Here is a 14,887-nt window from a genome sequence, read left to right on the forward strand (position 1 = left end):
GGCATTTCTTGGTTGTCTCTTTATATTAACCACTGAGATAGAGGCAGGTGGATGTGGCCAGCTGGGTGGGCTTCTCTGCTATTACACCTATCTGGTCTGCCCTGGGTCTCTCTCCCAAGCACGAGGGCTCTCTACAGGTTCTGCTGAAGGGAGTGGGGTGTGCCAAGCAATGCATCTCATTTCTGTAAACTTGAAAATATAGTGTTAAGCAGTTTGGGGTCTCCTCTGCTAGCTCAGTGGGGAAATGAGGAGGTCTTTCCTAACCCTGGTGAGAAAGGTCAGCTTGTCTATTTTCCTCCTAAGTAGAGCTGTCTTTCCTTTTCCTCTGCCCTTTAGAAGGTCTGGAGAGTTATTTCAGTATAATTCTTTCTCAGGCATTGGAGCTCACATGGGAGCTCTCCTTAAGCATGGGTTCCCTTTCTTTTGAATATAGATATTGGTTTAGATCTGGAGTCTAAACCATTGCTGCCAATTGCTCATTATAAGCAGTAATGTGGTGGTATGAAAGGTTGGGGCTCTATCAGTTAAATACTGCTTCAATAATGCTCTGTAGCAAACAGTCACAAATCCTAATGGCTCACTCATATACTATGAGTCTTGGTGCTGGCTGGCTGTTGGCTGGGTGACTTTGCCCTGTTCCACTGTTTCTCAGACCCCAGGGAACAGCGAACATTCATGGCAATGGCAGAGACTCAGGAGCAGCAATTGGAAACGTGCAAACACATGGGCCTCTAAGACTTTGGCTTAAAATAAACACATTGTCCCTCTGCTTCATTTTACTGGCCTAAGCAAGTTACAAGGCCAGTCCAGACTCCAGGGAAGGGATAACAGGTTCCACCTCTTTGTGAAAGGAATTGCAATCTCATGACATAGGTCATGAATATAGGGAGAGATGAAGAATTAGGAGCATGAATGCAATCAATCGGCTGCAGACTCCCCCCATGTTTTCCCCTGGATTTTCTGTGTCTATTCCAATGTGTTCCTACATCTCAAACTTTTTTTCCCCAGTGTTGTTTGGTTTCTGGACATCTTCACTGTTCTCACCCTAACTACAATTGCTGTAGTCTGCCAGGTGAGTCCCAAGATTCCTGGTTTTCCCTTGGCATTCTTTCTGTTTTCTAGGACTGTTAAGGAAGTATCCTTAAAAAAATAAAAAGATATTTTTGGACATTCTTAGGAAATGGAGCAAGAGAGAAAGCAGATTCGTGTGCTCATTTTGCTACTCTGATTCATTCTCCTCTGCTGTCATTTTCAATTCTCAGTTAATATCTATCTTGGTTGGGGATTCTGATCTAACAGGCTTAAAGCACCTGAAGCATTAAACACAACTGGCATTTCAGTGTTCCGACAGTCACAGTTGTATGCTGAAGCTACAGAAAGCGAGGTGGCTGAAAAATCACTCTTTCCCAGGTGAGGGATTTAATTAAGCAGCAAGGTTGAAAATCAATGTGGAAAAATCTTCTAGGCTCCAGCAGATTTTATTTAACCCAGTAACCTAAGAAACCGTGTGTCAGTATCAAACATGATGACTTGGCTGCTGGTTTGGTAGCAATTGCAAATATATAATAAAGCTGGAGACTGGGGGAGGTACTGTTCCTGAGGGTGAAGGAAGAGACTGCTGAACCTGTCCTTGGATTTTATAGTCTAGCTAGAGACTCTGTAATGGGCCCAGAAGTAAATGGTCCAGAGTGCATGCCCCATGTTAACCATACGTTAGAGTATGGCACTTACTGGAACAGAGGCTTTAAGTTTATAGAAATACCAGACATACTCCTGACAGTGTGAGATGGATTCTATCTTGTTCTATAAAAAGCTCCACCAGTGTCAGAAAATTGCTTGGTGAGTGAGTATAGTTAAATGTATTCTTTTTTTTTTTTTTTTTTTTTTTGAAGGGAGGATTACTAGGGATTGAACTCAGGAGCACTCAGCCATTGAGCCACATCCCCAGCCCTATTTTGGATTTTATTTGGAGACAGGGTCTCACAGAGTTGCTTAGGGCCTGGCTTTTGCTGAGGCTGCCTTTGAACTCAGGATCCTCTCAGCCTTCTGAGCTGCTGGGATTACAGGCATGTGCCACTGTGTCTGGCCTCAACCATAATTCTTTTATTTTTATTTTTCTGTTTGTTTACCTGATCATCCAACAAATATTTACAGAATGCAGATTCTGAAAGAGCCATTTTACTAGGTGGTAGGTGAACTATGGTGAATGAAATCCTCACTGGAATGAATATTATGGATACTAAGTAAGTAAATAGTTAACAAAACATTTAATAAATATATAACTAATAATAAATGTATATGCATGATCAATGCATACACAATTGTAAGTTGTCCCAGGGGCTATGAAGGAAATAAATAGGAGATAGCCATAAAGAATAAAAGTGGCCACCTACTGAGATTAGTCCAATAGTCTAGACCTCTGGAAGAGACAGTTAATACCGCTCCTCTTCACTGCAGGGAGGATCTTTCTCTGGGGCAACAACTACTTAACATCTGAATGAGCAGACCTGTGGCTGTGGGATTTGTATCCCCCCTGCCTATCCAGGTACCACCTAACAATCTCAGCATTCTTTCCCACCAGCTGCACTCAGTAATACTTTTTTTTTTTTTTAATGTGTTGATCAGTTTTTTTTAATTCTTTTTTTTTTTTTTTTTTTTTTATTGGTTGTTCACAACATTACAAAGCTCTTGACATGTGTTGATCAGTTTTGAAGTCCTACAGGCTGGTTCATTCCTTTCTTAAGCAGCTGATTAAGTCCATACTCTTAGCCACTTCCCTTCCCAAGGCTCTCCCACTCTGGATCATTGTGTACCAGCTTTACCCACCTACTCTGGGGTCGGACCAGACAATAAGGGAAAGGTCTATGCTTTTGAGACTATAAATTACTCAAATTAGCCCCTCTATAGGGAGCCCAAGCAAACCCCATGGCTTTCCATGCATAAACTGCCCCTGCAGCTCCTGCTGGTTATTTCCCTGACTCCCAGGCACAAGCCCCATGTGGTTTTTCTTGGCAGCCCTTCCCTCCTAATCCTTTCTTAACTTAGTTCTCTTCTGCCACGGTGCTGGTGTGCTGTGTTGTGCCATCAAAGAACTAAATTAAAACATTGTGCCAAGCAGCTTTTCATAGAGAGGTGAGCCTTGCCAGGGGTCCCTGGGGAGCAGAGGTCTCTAATGCTTGCCATTCTCCTCTGCCTGGTTGTTCTGAGGATGGACATGGCAGATGGACATGGAAACTTATGAAACAGGATCCCTTTCCATGGAAAGATCCTTGATTCAGGTTATTACATTTCAGGTATGAGCAAAGTCCTTTTCTGGCCCAACAGTTATTCTCTTTCTTTCAGGTGACTTTATGTTTCTGATCCATTCTATCTAGATTTTGTAATTTCATTCTTTATTTTCAAATTCTTAGGACTAATATGATGAGGCTTCAAATACTTAAGTTTTTTTTTTTTTCCCCTCTCTGTGCTTAATTCAATCAGAGCATTCTAAGTACAGGTCAAAGCTTTGCTTGCACAGCAACCCAGAATTATACACCCTGGACCCAAAGTCAGAATCATACACCATGACCAAAAGTATAATGCCATTCATAATAATAAAAGTATCAATTTTCTATTTTGTGAAAACAGATCAGATCACCACATGGGCTCTTCTCTTTAGCTTGCTTAGTAACATTTGTCATAGGCCCAGAGGAAGATGCTCAGGTTGGTTATATCACGATTTATGGGAAATGTTGAAATGGTAAGGGAACCATGGATTAGCAGGAATAGAAGCAAAACACCTAAAGCTAACTGTAGAATTATGGCTTCACACTGAGGAGGATACAGTTAATTGCGTGTGACTATGTGTATGCACATGCCAAATAGATGACTGTTCTCTGGGTTTATTTCTCAGCAGTCCCTCTGCATCTCTCCTTTCTCAATTTTCCACATGGGCACTGGGACCCATCTTTTCCATCACCAGATGAACTGGCTTTAGGGACTCCTCAGGTTGTGAGAGCACAGAGGGTGTGAACAGTACAGGCACAGCCTGGTTGGCTGCATGGATCCAGATGTTGTATGGCTGGGAGCTCCTAGAGCTGAACTAAGCCCCCACTGCCCAGCCCTTTTCCATTCCCCATGCAGATTCCAGAAGTGGAGACACTGACATCCTCCTGATCAGGTCACTTCTTCCATAGAACACCTTCTCCACTGTCTGACACAACTTGAGACCTCAGACTGGCTGTACTTGGAGAAGCACAAAGCAGCAAGATCTGTGATCTCCTTTGCTTTCTAAATGATTTGGATGTACTGACTATTCAGGAATTCAGAGGAAGTGTGTCATTCCCTACTCTTCCATCTCTGTCTGTTTAGTCAAAGGAGATTATAGGACGGTCAAGTTCATATTTTTTCAGTGCCCATGGCATTTTAGCACTGGAATTACAAAGATGAAAAGATTCTCTAAGCCTCAGTTTTCTTAACTCCGAGTGCAATATCATCAAAAAAATTTTTTGAAGACTAAATGCAGTAATATTTTGTACAGCACATTTAGATAAGTCCACAACAGATGGTGTCCATTATTGTCATTAAGCCATAATTACGGGCCTCAGGATTTTGATAATCTCAGAGGATAAGGATGTATAAGCTGGTAATTTATAGTGAGTCTCATCGGTGAATGAGAAACAAATAGTAGCAGGACAAAACCAAGCATGGAATTGATTCCTAACAACAAAAAAAAAATCTCCAAACACACAAATGTGTTTGCATCTCAGCTATCTCATTTATATTTTTATGCTTATGTGTTATGCATAATAAATATGTTATGAACTATATTTACTTTGTGATGTTGCTATGTGGAAATCCTTGGCAATGTGAACGATATATGATAAAAATGCTGTTTTCCTCCCAAGTTTGTAATATTTCACTTGAAAATTAGATGATCTAGTGAGCATTGCCCTTTACAAAAAAAAAAAAAATTTATTTATTTTTTTGAGACAGACTCTTGCTATGTTTCTGTGGTTGGCCTTGAACTGGGATTCAGGCTGGGGTTGCAGACTTGTACCACTGTGCCAGGCTGCACTACCTTTCAAGTGAGTGTTCCAGTATTTTTTTGTTAGGGGCAGTTGTTTAATGAGAGTCTTTTACTTTGACTTTAGTGGCTTCAGACCCTGGTCTGTGGTGTAATTCAGAGTTTTGGAAAAGCTTCTCCTTGTTTTCATGTCAATCACTACCCTCTTACCCCTCCACTCTAGGTAGTGACCACAAGGGTATATCTGGGACCAGGAGCTGGACATAGTATTCCAGTTTGTAGGTGACTGATTGCAATGGTGACAAGCACATAACCTGGAGGGGGACCATGGTATTCTCTGAGTGAAGTGGGCATTTTTCATACAAGTAAACAGATTCTGAGAGACTCTTCTGCTTGGATTCAAGGTTTGAATCCACGATTAACTCTACTAAACCAAGCTTCCTCTGGTACTACTCGTGCCTTGCCAAAACTCATCAGAACTGCTCAATTTACACTGCAGGCATTGTGGGCCGTCTTTGATAGGTCATACCCTTTCTCATTCATTAGACAAAAAGAATCCCAAATCAAGCTTACAGCAAGCATCATTGCTCAGCCCAAACAGATGTCCTAATGGGAAAAAGCATCAGGGCAAAACCAAGTTAATAGGAGCAAAAAAAGGAACTCAGTTAAATGGCTTCATTAATTTTAGAGCTACTGCTTAAATTTTCACTGGACCCATTTCCAAATCTGTATTATCCTGGTCCAGATCTTTTACAGTTTGGGCACATGAGTAGAAGGTAACCAGTATGAACTTTGCAGTATGAATTTGTCTTACGTTGATATTTGTAAGACTCTTTGCAACTTTCCCAAGTCCATAGGCCAGCAAGAGTATTCAGCTCAAGGACTATTTGGAAGGAATTTGGTAAATGTTCCTGAACTGTCATGGATCACGCTCTCCAGAACCTAATTGAGAGGGGCATTTGAGTGAGCGGGAGGCTGCTAACCACATTAGTGACATTCGGGAAGATCTGGGTTTCTTGACATAGAGCAGCAGCAGAACATAATATGCATCAGAGACTTTCCTCAAATAGCCTTAATTGCATTTTGATGTCCTGGTGACTGTGAAGATTATTTTTAAGTCAAATTGGTGCATTAGAATTACATTTAGCTTTAATTAAGTAGATGCATTTGCCAAGTAGTAATGTACTTAGAGAATGGGAACGAGACACCAACGGGGTGTTTTTCTGCCTTACTCTGTCTCAGGGGGCCTTACTTTCTTATTTTATGGAGGGTTTTAGGAAAACTTGCAAGGTGAAGGACATTAGAGTAAGTCATTGGCCAAAAATCAAACCCAGACCTGGGCACAGAGTATCAACAGAGAATCAGGAAACCTGCCTGAGTTCTGGTTTTGTGTCTGCCACTGGCCCACTGCATATCTTTGGATCAGTCACAGTTGTTCTCAAATCTGGCAGACAATCAGAATCTAGGACAGCACTTAACTATGCAAGTGGGGTTTAACTCTGTAGGTCTAGGTGGAGCCTAGTAATATTTAAAATAATGATTTTAGTAATATTTCCAGGAGATTCTTATGGCTTGTAGCTAGAGACTTTACCATGGTAACCAGAGTTTTCTCCTAGTCTTTGCTTTGGTAACTTCACAGTTTTGCTAAAAGAACTCAAGGGGATGCTGGGGGAAAAAACTGAAAGACTTTGCAATGGGCAGAAATATTATACTGCTCTGGTGACCTGTCTAATGTACCCTTTCAGGTTAATTTCTCCTCTTCCAATGCCTTTATTTCACATCTCATGAGAACTATAGAAAACTGATAATAATGAAAATCATTCTTGTGCATAGAAATGCAAGTGAGTTGTGTCTGGTAGAATCTCATCAGTTATTATCCCACGAATGCTGACCAGTTTTGCATCTGCTTGTAAATCCACATCTGCATTCCTCATTGCCTGCAGATGTGTGATGCACTGAATTCTCCCTTGAACCAGGGATGGCGTCTTACTGGTTCTTTCATCATTTAATTAGTTAAATAAAAATTTGACATGTGTTCATTTTACGTTTGCATGAGAATCATGATTTTATCTTAAGAATTTCTCCTTTAACAGAAGTGACATTTTATGAACAACCTACAGATCACAAGATTCCTGGCCTTAACAACACTACTGTAAAAAGTAATGTGAGCGACCTAGTGAGATAAATTAATATACTGCCTAAATCCACTGACTAAAGAAGAATTGAGACAGGATGGATAAAGGGTCAACATTTCACCTCATATTTCAAATTAGCTAGTGGAGAAAGTTTTGAATATTATCAACATAAAGAAATAATAAATGTTTAAAGTGATATGCAATTACCCTGATCAGATCAATGATGTTGTATACACTTATTGAAGTATCACAGGGTATCCCCCAAATACATACAATTATGTGTCAATTAAAAAAATAGGTCTAACTCCTTACAAAAAAATTTTTTTAACTTTTTTCAGAAAGGAAATCTACCCCAATTGACATAAGATGGAAATTGTGGGTCAGAGAAAGACTCCCTGGGTTCCAACTCTGAACTTCCACTTTCTACCTGTGAGATCTTGGGCTCAGTTCTCCCACCTCACTTCCCAAAAGATTAAGAACCATAAATTGTCTCACTGGAAGATGAACTAAACAGCCAGGTGTCCATTCACTAAGCATTACCAAGTTCTAAGGCAGTCTTTCCAGAATCAAGACTGAAATGGAAATAGTTATCGAATAGACTCCTGCCCCTGCAATTGACTTCACCACTTTTTCTGGAATGGGGTGTGCATTTGATTCTCATGTGATACCTCTTAAAGTAATTCCTTGCTCTGAAGTTTAACCCACTGTTCCTTACCCTCTCCTCAAGGGAAAGGGGTTCACAGATACCATTGACCTCTCTTCTTCTGGAAGCCCAGTGCTGATGAGGCCTTCTTGCAGAGCCTTCCCTGAGCCTCCAAGCCTGCTTCAATGCCCCTCTGGGCACCTATCACTCCTTACAATACCTCCCACTGGATTATAACTTCTTGTCCTCTGCTGCTCCTAACCCTGTGACCCACTGGAGCTCTTTGAGAATGAATCCTGGAAACAGCCATACAAGGGTTAAAAACAATTTCAAGTTGTGCTTTGAGAAAAGTGGGAAGGGGTGAATTCAGGCTATCATATCTCCAGAGGTTCTTGCAAATATTAGCTAAGGAGACCCGTGATTGTCTGCTTTCATTGACTCATTCATGGAAAATGAGAGGCTGCTTCCAAGAGTCTGGAGATTCATAAATCTAAAACCTTATTTGGGGTTTAAAAGAAGATATGTTTTTCCTTGAACCCCCTTCCCTCAATTTAGGTGTTCTAACTTGCACTGAAGGAGCAATTAATTTGTATCCTTTTTAGAATCTGCTAATATTGGGGAAGCAATTTCTGCTGTCAGCTCTATAAGCCTTCTTATCTTGTCCTTTTTCCCCATTATGAAAAATGGCCATTATCATATAAATCTGGGAAGAACTAATAAAAATGAAAATGACTTAGATGTGGAAAGTTGAAATGGATTCTTAGGAATAGGCATCTTATGGCACTAAAATATGCATTTTAACCTTTCAATCCTCTATTTGCTCTCAATTGTTTGTTTCAGAATCCTTAAGATGCTTTAAGCATTTGTGTTTACTTGGAGTTATTTATGTCTGCTAATTATTTACATGAAATATCAACACGGCAAAGGGATGGGAGTTTTCCTTGTTGTTTGAAAGACAAGGTGCCTTGGTGAGAATAAGAAGTCATGAATCTCTATTTTGCAGCCTTCTGAATCCCTAAACAGTGAGGATATTGCGACTAGTTACTTGCAAGCGCTGAAGGCAGGGTTTACTTTCACCAGAAAGCTAAGCATGGGTTATCAAGCAGTGTCTAATGATGCTTGTGTGTTTGTGTGTGTGCATGTATGAATAAATGTGCATCTGTGTATGTACAAGTATGTGAATGTGTGTATGTATGTGAGTGTGTTGCTGAATTTGTGTGAATCAACTGTGATGGTGAGTGTGATTGGGAGAGTTTGTGCGTATGTGAGTGCATTGCACACCTACACACCCAGATGGGCAGAAAAATGATTTGACTCAGTCTACGTGAATCCATGAGGCAGGGCATGACATCAGTGACGCCAGTGTCCATTGTGATGGGGTTCTCATCGATTATTATAATGGGATTATCCAATTTATATTTCAAGTAGCATTTTAAAGAGCTTTGCTCATGAATTAAAGTGACAGTTCATAAAATGTAATTTTTAGGACTCTTCAGAAACTTGACAATAAGCCTTATAAAGGAAATTAAGCCTTAATTATCCATTACCTATCCAAGCCCATTATACCCCAACAGAGGGACTTGGGTAGCTTTTTAATATTCTCAGACCTGCATTCATTAACAATGGTCTGGAGACCCCATGAACAATGGCATTATATCTTAGGTGTCAGTGGTAAACCTGCATACCTATAGCATGTCATTCCAGTAACTGCAAGACCTACTCAGGATAGTATCAGGAATCACACAGATTCCTTATTGCTGGACCAATTAGATAAAGACTCCCTGGCTGTGCTGGAAGCCCAGAGAGGGTGTTTCACTGTTTCCTCTGCCAAGTCTTTAGGGAAGTGTAAATGAGTTTATTTAAAAGACGGTGAAATAAAGATATACTGAAAACATGAAAATTATGAAGAGAAGTTATCTAAAATATACTGTGCATCTCATTTCATCCTGGGCATGAAATCCCACATTTTATTTATATGATCTTGTTTAACACTCAGTCTCCTAGAAAGGAGAACACAGGGCTCTGAGAGATTAAGATTTGCTCAAATTAATGCAAATACTAAGTATCAGAACTGGAAACCAGAGCCAGCCTATTTGACTCCCAGACATTGCCTTTTCCTGCCCCACCACCTGGCTATCTCCTACTCTAGACTGTGATGGTAGAAAAAGTAAATCACTATAATCAGCTTCAAAGGTTGGGGTGGGTAATGGTGCCCCAACAGCAAATAAATTTATGACTTTTATTTGGCACTGAAACTATAGAAAAGCAGACGGTGGGAAGCCTCTCTTGTGTATAGCACTTGGAGATTAAGTATGGACCTCAGCACTTTAAAGAGGGGTATTCACTGCCCTAAGAATTGGGGAGTAGCAACTGGCTCTACCTCTCCTATCCCAACTCTGAGTGCTTCAGTAAAGGCTCAGCAGGACATCTTCCTGATTCCCTTCAACCCTTTGATATTTATTGATGGACCATGGGTCCTTTGGGTCTCCCCTTCCACAATTTCTTAACACATAATATTCACTGGGCTTAAGGACTGTCTCCTCCAGGAAACAGACCCTGGCTAATGCTTCTAGCTTACTTTGCATCTCCATTAATGGTCCATTATATTACCCTGGACTCTATTTGCCTGCTAATTGTCCAGCATGAGTTCAGATCACTTCCATAATGCTTATTCACTCATTAAATATTTACTATCAGCTAGGTTTCAAGAACAAACCATGCTCCAGGTTTTTAAGGGTTAGTAATTACAGAATTGTTCTCATGGAGTTTACAGGAGAGATAGAGATTACCCAAATAATTTCAGAAATATAAAAATACAAGTGGAGATAAGTGCTTTGAATGAAAAAAAAAAGTAGTGTCATAAAAGTAGGTTTTAGAGGAAACTAATTTGGTTTGAGTGTATCAGGAAGGGATGTACCAACAAGGTGAACTCTGAGCTGTGATCTAGCGGATGGATAATAGTCAAGGGGCACAGTGTGTAGGTGTGTGTTTGATGGAGGAGATGGTGGGTGGATATGAAGATGCAGGAAGGAAGAAGACTGAGGAAGAAAAGTTCCTTGGCAGGTGGTAGTGCTCTCTCTCCTTTTGAGGAAGAAAAAAAAAAAAAAAAGGACAGTGTGAATGAGACTGAGAGGTCTGGAAGTGCTATAATATTCTGTTTTTTATGCAGAGGCAATGGGAGGACTTTGGAGAGTTTGGAACAAATACATGAGTGTCCTCAGTAGCCCTAACGCACCTTGTACCTCCTTTTCACAGGTCAGGAGGCAGAGGCTCAAATGACTTGTGTAACTTTTCCAGGTCTCATGGGTGACTACACAGCTGAGCAGGTGGCTTGGCTAGGACTTCAACCCAGGCCAAGTGATGCCCACTCTTTCTATCTTCAAACATTCAGTGAACCCATGCTGCCATATTCTCTGCCCCTACTGCCCCCATTTCTTAATTCTGAAAAGAAAGCATCTACTTTTTGGAGAATTAAACAGAACTGGTTGGAATTAACATTTTTAAGTTTTCAGTGTACCAGAGGTTGTTATCTGAATCCTGTAAAGGTTCAGAAAGTCAGATCATATGCCCTATTGTTTGAAAGAGGAGGAGCAGCAGTCTGAATCCACTTTGTCCAGATGAAACTTGGAACTGCGCGTACTATTGCCTAAGAATACTTTCCACCCCAAAGGCATGGTGGGTGGTTGGGGGCAGGCAAGACTGGAAACAGAGACCAGCTAGAATCTTCTACAGTAATCCAGGTGAGAGGTGAAGGTGGGGATGGATACTGTAAATTTTAGGCAGGGGTCAAGTAGAAATGGCTCATCAAATACATTTGGAGCATGAGGTTGGAGATGCCTCCCTGACTGGATTGTGACCTGGGCACATGGTGACATCATTTGCCCTTGGGAACAGGTTTGCAGGAGGGAGGGTAGAGCTGCTCTGTTCTATCGATTGCTGGGTAGGCAGGTGGGCAGGTGAGTCTGGAGGTCTGTGGAGAGGTCTGGACCCTTGGCCTTTGGTAGAAAGAACTTCCCTTATTATTGGGAAAATTTATAATGAGGGATTTATGCTGGTTGGCTTTGCCATCTAGGTCTTCTTTGCCCTCTAGTTCAGACTCTATCATTTCCTGTACTCTCATCTCCTTTTTTTTTTTTTTTTTTCCTGAGAACCAGATCCAGCATGCTCCCCCAGATCAGAATGCAGGTGGATAAGACTGGTATTTTATTGAAAGGATTTTTCCCCCCATATGGTTTGAGGAGGAAAAAGATAATTCACAAAGCCCTAGTTCATTCAAGGAATTATACCAAATCCCCAAAGCATTGCCTTACACATTCTAAATCAAGTTCCTGGCTTTTAAAATGGAAACTTGTAATCTCAAGGAAAAAAAAAAGTGTGATTTATCCCTCCAATCTTGCAGTGCATGCAATGTAGACATTTCACTCCTGGGAATGAATAGTCCTGTTTGCCTCGAAGCAGACTGTAAACGTTTGAGTCGTGACCAGACAACTTGACTTTTAATGGCCTGCAACCAACTAAAATAAGCACACAAAGTTATGACCACCACTAGGAAGCCAGACATTCCTCAGTATCCCCAGTAACTTTTCTGTATTTTTCTGGAATTGCTTTTTTAAATCTGATGACTTCAGAGTAATCTTCTATTATAAAACAGTGGGACCAGTACAACAGGGAGTGGTTAAATTTTAGACACCCAAATGAATCTTGAGGCGCATTCAATATACTCTACTTATTACAAAGCAAATATATGTCACTCTTGTGTCCATCTGCAGGTAGTAAGTGGTGGCCCATTGACGTAGCAAGGCACCATCTCAGTAGAATCCTAGGATGCTCCGCTCCAATGCATGGTCTTGTCATATGCCTGATGAATAGGATGCAACTTGATACATGCCATCCCTTCCTCCTGCCCTGATGATGTCAGAACCGGTGGGGTAGTGTTTACAACTCCAGCCACGGAGCAACATGGGAATTTTACCCAATGATGGAGGAAATGCAGATACATAAGAACTTAATAGTCTGAACAGAACTAAGGAGTCAGTACTGTACTCTGTTCTGGAAAGGCTGGAGAACCACTTGGAAGCTGACTTCAAACTATAACTGAGGCAAAGTTAACCCTGGGGTATGAGCTAGGGGAAGTTGCCAGACTGAGGCAGGATATATCAATCAGCTACTGAGTCTCACCGGTTGCTGTACCCACCCTGAGGGCAGCTGAGCTGCAGAGCCTTGATGGCATAGGGGACCTAGAAAACAGGGTCTAATTGCTGTCCTTCAGTGACTCCCTCCTAATTTTACAGGGGCTTTGGAAAAAGTGGGAGATGGGCAGGGGACCATATGATACAGGTTTGAAGGGGTGGAATGTCAGCTAGTTCAGGAGAGGGGCCAGGCCTTCTGTGGCCATCTAAAGGGAGTGACGGGTGAGTGTTAACCTGACCTGCATGGTATTAGGACAAGCAGAGTCCGCCCCCAAATGAAAGTGTTCCCCATTGCTCTGGCAATTGGGTAGTTTTTAAGTACTAATTGATCTTTCTTTTTTAAAAAATTGTTTCCCCTTTTTTGAGAAGAGGGAAGAATGAACCTCCAGGGGCTCACTTGACTAGAAAAGCAGCCTCTTCTATCCTGCTCTCATGTAGGAGAACACAGAGGCCTTCTCCTGAGATGACTCATGGTTTAGTGTCATGAATGAAGGAAAGAACAATGCCTTTTCCTTGAGATAAGCCAGTGAAAAGGCCCCATTATAAAAATTGTAATAACCACTGGGTGTTTATGATGATTAGGCAATGCATTATGTGCTTTTTTGAATTCAGCCTCACAACTCCCTTAAGAGGTTGAGGCCATTATTAATCTTTTATAAATAAAGAAATCAAAGTAATAAAATGTTTATAAATTGCTGAAGGTCAAATAATAAGTAGGATGTGAGCCCCACACTGACTCTAGATGGACCACCTCTGAAACACCAGGAACCTCAAGGTTTGGTAGGGAGAAAGGTTCAGTGTTTGTCAAGGTCACAGTAGTCACCTTACCATCCCAAGTGTGGCAGTGATCATGAAGTGTATGGGTCCCAATTGACTAGTAGCTTTCAATTTGATTCTCTCACTAATGTTAATTTGTGGATTAAATGCATTTGTTTTGATTCACTATTAGACTCCAGTGGATGTCCAATGCTTTTAATGCTTAACTATCCTTAAAACTCTCATTAGTGTTTCTGTTGAACACATACGAAAACAGTGCTTCTCAAAGTATAGTCCCTGGACCAGCAGCACCATGCAGACTAGTTAGAAATGCAAATTCTCCAGCTCCACCTAAGGCCTGCTGAGTCAGAACCTCTGGGAATGGGACCCAGCATCTATGTGTTGTAGCCCTGCAGATCACTGGATGCATGCTAACCTTTAAGAATCACTGCTGGGTGCAGTGGCGCAAGCCTGTAATCCCAGCAGCTCAGGAAGCTGAGTTAGGAGGATTGTGGGTTCAAAGCCAGCCTCAGCAAAAGTGAGATGCTAAGCAACTCAGTGAAACCCTCTCTCTAAATAAAACACAATAGGACTGGGGATGTAGTTCAATGGTTAAGCACCCCTGAGTTCAATCCCTGGTACCAAAAAAAAAAAAAAAAAAAAAAAAAAAAAAAGAATTACTGCACCAAAGCGATTATATTTTTCACAGGGAAAAACATTAAAACATGAACTTTAAATACTTCTCTTCTCAAAAAATGTTTTTACCTCATTTCCAAGTCTTCATTTTCCTGTGGTACAAATTTGTACAAGGCAACGTAGGTGTTCATCTGTAATGGGTCTTTGGAAAGAGGTCCCTGAAAGAGAAAAGAAAGAAGAGCAAGAGAAGGAAGGAGGAAGAATTGGAGAGAGGAGAGAAAGAAAACAGGACATAGAGGCGTTATTACACAGTAATATCACTGTACGGATCTTAGGTGTTAAAACAGGTAGCCATTATTAATGACTTTCTCTCAGCCTTAGGTTTATTTTTAATTCTGTTTAACTGAGGAAGAGTTTATAAAAAAGTTTAAAAACAATTATTTGGTACTCATTGTCAGAAATAATACACTTTTCCTTGATACAGTTGTATGATTGTCTTCTTTGATATAGTTGTTCATGAAAA

The 14,887-nt window shown here is 40.9% G+C and overlaps 1 protein-coding gene across 4 annotated transcripts in view; it reads right to left on the reverse strand.

Moving 5' to 3' along the window:
- Positions 1 to 14,887, reverse strand: part of STAC (SH3 and cysteine rich domain) — a 150,137-nt gene that overhangs the window by 16,940 nt on the left and 118,310 nt on the right. For all 4 annotated transcript variants that reach the window (XM_081286509.1, XM_081286508.1, XM_081286507.1 and 1 more), the window contains one exon: positions 14,494 to 14,582. In XM_081286509.1, the coding sequence (XP_081142635.1) occupies positions 14,494 to 14,582 (89 nt within the window). The remainder of the gene's footprint in view (positions 1 to 14,493; positions 14,583 to 14,887) is intronic.

The sequence above is a fragment of the Spermophilus citellus genome, assembly GCF_964194105.1.
Source record: "Spermophilus citellus genome assembly, chromosome: 3".
In the NCBI taxonomy this organism is placed as follows: Eukaryota; Metazoa; Chordata; class Mammalia; order Rodentia; family Sciuridae; genus Spermophilus; species Spermophilus citellus.